Source organism: Citrus sinensis, chromosome 8 (genome assembly GCF_022201045.2).
Source record: "Citrus sinensis cultivar Valencia sweet orange chromosome 8, DVS_A1.0, whole genome shotgun sequence".
NCBI classification, from domain to species: domain Eukaryota; kingdom Viridiplantae; phylum Streptophyta; class Magnoliopsida; order Sapindales; family Rutaceae; genus Citrus; species Citrus sinensis.
In genome coordinates this window covers 23,368,687-23,377,917 of record NC_068563.1, presented here as the reverse complement: position 1 = coordinate 23,377,917, position 9,231 = coordinate 23,368,687, and the positions used below count along the sequence as shown (strand labels likewise).

General features: G+C 30.4%; 1 protein-coding gene across 1 annotated transcript; it reads right to left on the bottom strand.

Moving 5' to 3' along the window:
* Window positions 1-5,722: 5,722 nt before the first annotated feature.
* Window positions 5,723-8,715, bottom strand: LOC112496788 (zinc finger BED domain-containing protein RICESLEEPER 2-like). The gene is made up of 3 exons (XM_052432486.1): window positions 8,610-8,715; window positions 6,039-8,124; window positions 5,723-5,933 (listed from the first exon to the last, which is right to left on the bottom strand). The coding sequence occupies exons 2-3, from the start codon at window positions 8,122-8,124 to the stop codon at window positions 5,890-5,892; spliced, it is 2,130 nt and encodes a 709-aa protein (XP_052288446.1). The 5' UTR covers window positions 8,610-8,715; the 3' UTR covers window positions 5,723-5,889.
* Between the last annotated feature and the right edge of the window lie 516 nt (window positions 8,716-9,231).

Below are 9,231 nucleotides of genomic sequence, written 5' to 3'. Positions count from 1 at the left end.
AGGGCAGTATCAAATAATAATAATAATAAGGGAGCCCCTATATTACTCTTCACTATATTACATTTGCCTAATAATAATAGTAGTACTCTTGCAAGAGAAAAAAAATAAAGAGATAAAATGGCGTTATAATTTTATAGATTTAATTTATATATTATATGTCACAAGTATCATGTCACATCTACCTCTTTCGGCACACAAATTAAAGATAGCGCTGCAATATCATGAGTATGATTAATGATAGATATAAGATACTTTGTTTTGTATCAAAATCAATGATAAGTGTTCAAGTAATGATGACATTAATGACTTTAAAAGAAGCATCCTGTGTTAATTCAAAGATTCATTATGTCTTGAAGAATTAAATAAGGAAATATCTGGAGGTTTCCCGTGCCTAAGTAGTCAATTTAATTAGCTAAGGTCATCTCCAATGCATAACACTATTTTGGTGTAATACCAACACAAAAAATGTACCTTTTTCACACCAAATTACTATTTCATCTCTAACCCATTTACGCCAAATTTTACACCAAAAAAATATTCTTCTTTTTATTCCTTTAATTTTCAAGAATTAATTCAATTAACACAATAAATATTACTATTAATATAGATAATTAAGTAATAAGTAATTTTATATCGATTAACAAAAAAATATATAAAAAATAATTAAATTTGCATTTAATTAACTAAATTAGTACATTATGAAAATTAAACATTACATTAATATAGAAAAATACAATAACAATAAATAACAACAATAATATAGTATAATATTCATTTTGGCATTTTATTTTTATTATTAATTTTTGTGTTGAATATTTTTTATTTAAAATATTAGTATAATATTCAAAAATTAAAAAATGAAATTAAAATAACTTAAAATATTATATAAAATAGGACACATATGTAAATAAGATAAAGTAATAAGAATATTTGTGACTTTTTTTCCTAGTACCAAATACGGTGTAATGAATAGTGTTGCACCATATTTGGTGCAATACTATTTATTACACCATTTTGGTGTTGATTTTGGTGCTACATTGGATAAGCATTTTACACCATTTTTTATGTAAAAGGTGATTTGGTGATGGGTTTGGTGTTGGATTGGAGATGCCCTAAGCAATTATCAGTAGTCCTTAATTACCTATAAAAAAAAAAATTAACTGAGCAATTCTCTAGTCACTTAAAGCTCAGGGTTTCCACTAATTAATTAATTAGCATTAAATATAGTGTTACACGTATTAGATTTATTGATAAGCACCTAGATACGCCCATTGTTATCACATACATGGAGAACTCACAACTTTTTGTTTCATTTTCTCATAGATGATGAAACAAATCATTTTGATTCAATGTATTTAATGTGTTTGTCTAAAGGTGCTTGAAAAAAAAAAAGGGAAGTTTAGAATAGTTTATTTTGGACAGAACTATTTTTGTTATCTTAGAGTTTGATTTGATTATATATTTTGGTAATTTTTTACTTAAGTTTTTACACCCTCTTTATATGCCATTATACCCCCATTTTTTTTATCAACATTATTATCATCAATGAAAACTTTGAGATATTTATAGTAGGTTGTTGAATAGGCACTCATTTAACTCAAACAAATTGATATTGTTATTAATTGGGTATTTTTTATAAACCATTACAGGTTTATTTATAATAAAGTGTTTAATAATTTTAACTTCAATTTCATGTCATAATAATTTATACCGCAAGATGACTCTAACCATGACCATTTAATCCCAACTCTTAATCTTTGTATTTCATCTCAACAATTTGTTCAATCATAATAAAACAATCAGTTTTGCGTTCAGTTAGTTTCCTCTAATATGTTAATATTGTTGGCAATAACAATAACAAGACGGTAATTAAGAACTAAAATGAGGATTATGAGTATATATTACGGGAAAAAGGTATTTTTCATGTACTTTTTTCACGCATCGTGGATTGACTTTGGAAGAACAATACACGTATGAGAGATAAAATACCTCATCAATGTTGTGCCTTCTGATAATATAAATTTGCAAAGACTCGATTTCCCCTTTTTTTCCCCCCCTAAAAACAAGAAAAATCTCCTAATTTGCTTCTTATTTGAGCAGTTACTGTTGGAAATTGTGGTCCATGTTCGGTTAAAAAAAGAAAAAGCAAAAAGAGAGATTGTTGGTTTCAATTGACAAGACAGAAGCGGCCCTCCTTATTTACGGGTTCATGCATTCTCTCTTTAAGGGTCAATCATTGCTGGACTAACTCTTTCAAATAGAAAGTTGTGACCAACAAGTTAAAAAAAAAAAAAAAGGCTAGAAAAAGATGCCAAGGCCAACGTGTGAAAACATCCACCATTTATCACTATTATTCTATTAATAATTTTCTGAACTATTAGCTAGACCAATCATGTTGCATTTACGTGCTATAATCTACAATTTTCTATGTATTAAAAATTAAAGTTATTATCATTTCATTATTTTAAAAATTAAAAAATATCAAATGATTACAATAAATATTGTCTCTTATTATTTTCTTACTGTGTCTTTATAAAAATGTCATTTTACTACTTTTTCGTTACAAAAATATCATTTTACTACTTTTCCATTAGTTGACCAATTAGTTGACTAACAAAATACAAATTTACCCTTCATGATTAAAAAAAAAACTTGAAGCTTATTTACAAAATAAGCTCTTCCACATTTATTTGGTCATCCAAGTTTTATATCCAACATTAAGATATAAAAATGGAATCATTAATAAGATAAATTTGTAATTCATATATCATAATTCCAGCAAAAAGAATTATGTTGGTATTTTGTATCCATTTTTATAAATGGATTACAAATTTATCTTATTAATGATTCCATTTTTATATCCTAATATTGGAAATGAAACTTGGATGGTCGAATAAATGTGGAAGAGTTGATTTTGTAAATAAGTTTCTAGTATTTTTTTTTTAATCATGAAAGGTAAAATTGATATTTTGTTAGTCAACTAACTGATCGACTAATAGTTGTAACGAAAAAGTAGTAAAATGATATTTTTGTAAAGATATAGTAGGGAAATGATATGGGACAATATTTCTTGTAGTCATTTGATATTTTTTAATTTTTGAGGTAGTGAAATGATAATAACCCTAAAAATTATGTTTATGTGATTAAATTATGAGCCAAAACAAAAAACCTAGCTTTTGTTCGCGTTTAATTATATTGAACATGAGCATGAAGTCATGAACCCATCACTCTAATCTCGTTTGTGAGGTAAATTGGGGACTCTCTAATAGATTTAGAGATTGAATGATTTGTATGTTCTTATAATTTATGGCAGCATGCTTCTGATGTTACTTGTGGACGTTAATGTTGGAATTTATTAAAGCATACATTTGTTTTTAAAATATGGCTCCTAAAGCTTAGTTAAGAAGATTGCTTTGCGAATTTATCACGCTAGAAGCAAGACCAAAAGAGTTAAAATAAAGAAAAGCTCTTATTCTAATACAGAGAATTAACGGTTTTCTCCATAATGAAATTAATATTTACCATTTATACTCTTACTATTTTTATAATAACCACTATTTTTTAGTGTAAAAATTTTAAAGGCAAAAAATAGTAAATATGTTATTTGCTCAATATTTTTATCTTAATATGTATGCGTGCGTGCGTGTGTATAAATACAACAAAAATGTAAGAAAAATATTTTATTATTAATTTTTTTATTCACATTTTAACCTAGATTTCTTATTTTTAGTATTTAAATTTTTTAGTTTAATCTCTATTAATTTGATTTATTTAATTAATAATAAATATGAATAAAAACGTATTTTAAAATAGGAAAAATATTGTTAAATTATGGTGTCAGAGAGTTATCAATTGACTCTTATAAAAATATTCGTACGGTAAATGATATATATTGATTTTAAGAGAGAAACTAGCAACCTCCCTTCTAATACTATCACTAAATCTCTACCTTTAAATCTTTTTATGGATAATCTTACGGGCACTTTTATCTTATTCAAGGCAAAAGGGTCTTTGAACATCATTATATTTTTCAATAACTTATTTCCCTCCTATTATATATGAAAATCATAGTCTCGGTAGATCAATTTCAATATGATTGTATAATTATATAATGGAAACACATGAATGACACAGTAGGTTTGTTTCACCCAAAGGTTTCTATAATTTTGATAGTGGCAGAGAAGCAAAATAGCATATTAATTACGTATTTATTCAATGCTAAGCTTTTTTTTATTAATCTTTTAAAAATATACAATTGATAGTTATTATACATACACATGTGGCAAAAGATTATAAAGAGTTAAATATAGGTCAGCTCAACACTGGATCCAAATCCATTAATTACATAATCCTAATGTTACTAGTCGTTGTTTCTAACTCTTTTGCTTTGTAATATTGGAAGGTTCTGGGGAGAATTCATGCCTTCCGAACCAGCTGATAAAACGTGGCACATAATAGAAGACTTTTCCTAGAGGTGGTAATTGGTGGGCTTGGGCCGGGCTGGGCTGGGCTGGGCTTGGGTTTTTTTAATTAATTATAATTTTTTTTAATTAAGAAAAAATTTATTTAAATTAAAGATAATTATCTAATACATAATAGAATAATAGTCCAATACATAAAATATTAATAATACAACCTAATAAATAATAAATACTAATACAAAAAATTAAATTAATTTAGTATTTTTAGTTTTTTTAATTAATTTTTTTTAATTTTTAAATTAAAAAAGCTCGGGTCAAGTCCGGACTTTTTTTACTAAGCCCTTGTCCAGGGTCAACCTATGCGGGCTTTACATTTTTTGGGCTCATATACAGACTTGGACTTTAGGCGTCGGGCTGGACTTGGGACGGCCCGGACTTTTTTGCCATCCCTAACTTTTCCCTTCTGCCTTAGAGCTTGTGATGGAGCTTGATTGGTGCTAGGGTTGGCAATGGGACGGGATGGGATGGGATGGGATTTACCAATCCCAATCTCATCCCGTATATGCAAATGGGATAAAAAAACGTCACAATCCCGTCCCTATATTTTTTTTAGGACAAAAATATGTTCCAATCCCATCCCAAAAGAGATGGGATCCTACGGGATCCCATCCCAATTGAAAAAATTTCCATTATTAATTGGTAATGAGACGGGATGGGACAAAATTTGTCAATCCCACTCCCGTCTCACATATGTAATTGGGATAAAAAAATGTCTCAATCCCGTCCTAAATTTTTTTATGGGACAAAAATATGTCTCACTCCTGTCCCAAATGGAATGAGATCCCACAGGATCCCATCCCATCGGGAAAAATTGCCATCCCTAATTGGTGCCTAATTATTTGGCTAGTTGCAAAATAAAGTCAAATTATAAAAGGAGACAATACAACTAATAATCTTCTCGTTTATGGGTCCCAAACATGGCTATCAAACTAAAATGGCTCACCACTAATTGCTGCAATTCATTTATTCACATTTTTTAATAAAATAATTATGAGATAAGCCAAATAAAGGGATATAATGCTATTAGCTAATTGAGAAAATGGACAGCTGATAATCACATAACTCTGCGGGTTGGGTCGGGTTGGGTTGATTGGGTTGGGCTTTTGAAAAAACCCATTTTTATTGTCTAAATAAAAATAAAAAAATAATTAAAAAAAATTAAAAGAAACACAAATACTAAAATTCTTACAACAAATCCAATATTTCAAAATTTAGCAATCAAATTATTAGTACATAACTAATGAAAAAAAAGTACATAAATTTAAAATCTTGTTTAATACAAAACATTAAAGTCCAAAGAGTGAAATTATAAGTCTTCCATACATAGGAAGAGAGTTTTCCCGAAACCATTGCTACACCAACCAATAGGAGTGTAATGAAGATCAGTCCAATGACATCAAAATCCAGATCAATCCAAATTAATGACATCAAAATCTGATGCCAATCTTGAATCTATATAACAATAAAAATAAAAATATTAGGCATATATGATATAACAAATAAATACAAGGAAAATATAAATAGAATAAAAATAAAAATCATAATATAAATATTTACCTGATGTAATTGATTCATAAAATGCCATATCTTCAACCGAAGATGTATCCTCTTCTACGGCAATACGAGAAGAACAAAGCCAATTTTGCCCACATATTAAGCTCTCTACCATTTTAGGACTCAAAGAAGCTCGAAATGGATCAAGAATGCGTCCTCCTGTACTGAATGCAGACTCAGAAGCAACTGTAGATATTGGGATTGAAAGAATGTCTTTGGCTATATTAGACAAAACTTTATACTTCCCACCATTTACCTTCCACCAGTTCAACAAATCAAATGAATCATCAAAGCAATTTTCACAATCATCTAATAAATATTTGTCCACTTCATTTTTCAACTCTACACCATCCTCTTCCAGCTGCTTCTTTTTCCATTTTGAAAGTTTTGCTACCTTGGCTAGTCTATAATCAATAATATCACTTTTTTTCTCTAACTCGGATGGACAAATGACAGCATTAACAGATTGGTTTTGGCTACCACTATCACATCTAGAGTTATTATTTGTGTAAAAATCATACAAAGAAGATAATAAGCCCTTAATCACTTTTATGAGCTCACACACAACATTTTCATCATACAACTCCTCAAAACAAAATTTCACAAAACTCAATTTATAACGCGGATCAAGCACAACAGCAACAATTAACAACTTATTTAGAGTGTTGAGGGAACCCCAATATTTGTCATACTTCTCTTTCATCTTCTTGGCCATTGCACTGAAATAAGAATCATCACTTACTATCAATCCTTTTAAATTTGACTCTATAGAATGCATCTCATGAAAATACAAATGTGATGTAACAGACAAAGAAGCACTAAATTTTTTTGTAATTTCATAGAAATTCTCCAAAAAATTATTCAACACACTTGCATTCACCCAATCTATATGTTCCGGTGGCCGAATCCTTTTTTTTCCACCCTCTTTCTCTTCAAAATAGGATCTATAAAATCCATCATCATCCTCCAATCGTTCAAAAGCTTTTTGATATACAAGAGCACTCTCTAACATCAAATAGGTGGAATTCCACCTAGTAGGAACATCCATCACAACAATACGTTTAGAATCAAGTTTTTCATGCTCAACACATTTTCTAAACCTTACTAATCTAGCCGGTGATGATCTTACATATTTCACAGCATTGCGAATGCTAGAAACAGAATTATTCATCTCTTTCAACCCCTCAGTCACAATCAAATTTATAATATGTGCACAACATCTAACATGAAGGTAATCACCATTCAACACAAGCCCACCCCAATTATTTAGCTTCTTTTTTAAATAAGAAATGACCAAATCATTCGAACTTGCATTATCAACAGTAATTGTAAACACTCTATCAATACCCCATTCAAGCAAGCAAGACTCAATCAATTTTCCAATTGTATCTCCTTTATGATCATCGATCTGGCAAAAGTTTAATATCCTTTTATGAAGTTGCCACTCATCATCAATAAAATGGGCTGTAATAACCATGTAATTCAAATTTTGTATTGAAGTCCAACAATCAGTTGTTATACAAACCCTATACTTATTACGAGCAAACACTTTTTTCAAATTATTCTTCTCATTTAAGTACAACTGATACACATCTCTAGCAACAGTTCTCCTAGAAAAACGATCAAGTTTTGGACAAGCTTTGCTCATAAATTTCCGAAACCCTTCTTTTTCAACAAAACTAAAGGGCAATTCATCAATAATTATCATCTCAATGCATGCTTTTCTAATGTCCTCTTTGCTACAAGATATTGCCACAAGATTACTGCCACCACCAGTTGTGTTATCCTCAAACACCAAGGTTTTTTGTTTTAAATCAACTTTCCTATCAGCATAGGCTGTGCATGCTGCCAAGTGATTCCATAAAGTACGGGTCCCAATAAATCTAGAATGATACGCATACACTTTAGAACAGTAGTTACACTTACATTTTGTATCATTCTCTAATTTTGTGTAATGTTCCCATACTTTTGACGCTTTTCCACCTTTTCTATTGCCTGCATTTGTATTAATAGCACTATCAGTTGTACTTTGAGTTGTTGAAGGTGTAGAGATATTAACTCCTGGATTACTGGATGAATTTGCTTCCATCTACAAGGAAAAAATTCCAGGCCAAGAATATTGTTATTATCCTATTAATAATTAACAAATAATCAAAAAAATAACAAATAGTGGTCACAGCAAGCTTAAAGCTCTTTTATTAATACATTTAACCATGTTTGGATACTACAATAAATAAATATGATTAAAATAATTTTATGAAAAAAAAATCCATCGGAGATAGAATACATATGTGAATTTGAGAGCATGACTAGTTAATAGTAATACTGAATATATTTCTGCAGAACAATGCCCAGGAGATGTTTGTCGAAAAGCTTTTTCCCTAAGATTGTAATAATAACAATTATTTTATTTATGTTAATCCGATTGTTGATTAAGCTTGACACCATCATAACAACCAAAATTTGACCAACTTTTATCAATAAAAAAATATTATAAAGCACCAAATCATGAAATCAAATGACCAACTTGTTTCAAAATAATAATAAATTAGCAAAATAGAAAGAAGAAAGAACCTAAGCATGTGACGATGTGTAGTTTGAGCAATTTGAGCAGCTTTTCAAGAAACGTTGAGTTGTGATGTTGTTGTGTTCTATGCGCGAGCAGATGAGCAGCTGCAGCTGTTCTTTAAACAAGAAAATTTGAGTTTAGGGTTCAGAGAAGTTGCTAAATATATATTCATATATACGGGTTGACGGGTCGGGTTGGGTTAAAAATTTACAACCCGACCCAACCCGCAAACAGTGCGGGTTGAAAATTTAACAACCCAACCCGACCCGTAAATTTTATCAACCCAACCCAACCCGCAAAAATTCATACGGGTTGGGTCGGGTTCACGGGTTGGGCGGGTTGGTGCCCACCCCTACAATCAACCCAACCCGACCCAACCCGCAGAGTTGCAGGTTGGGTCGGGTTGGGTTGAAAAATGTAATGGGTTGGGTTGGGTTGAATTTTTTCAACCCGTTCTATATGCGGGTTGGGTCGGGTTGGCTATCAACCCGAACCAACCCGACCCGTGCCCACCCCTAGTAGTACTAATGTTTTTCTTCTGTGTTACTCTTTCTAGACAATGGCCGAAAATTATGAAAGCTCGAGAGGTCCGGTTTGTTCTAAAAAGGCTTCTGGGGCCGAAATTTT

What these genes read in the sequence shown, in the direction of transcription:
- LOC112496788 (XM_052432486.1), bottom strand. Translation starts at nt 8,124, where the DNA reads ATGGAAGCAAATTCATCCAGTAATCCAGGAGTTAATATCTCTACACCT. An exon ending in TTATGAATCAATTACATCAG is followed by an intron (nt 5,934 to 6,038) that starts GTAAATATTTAT and finishes ATTGTTATATAG; the next exon opens with ATTCAAGATTGGCATCAGAT.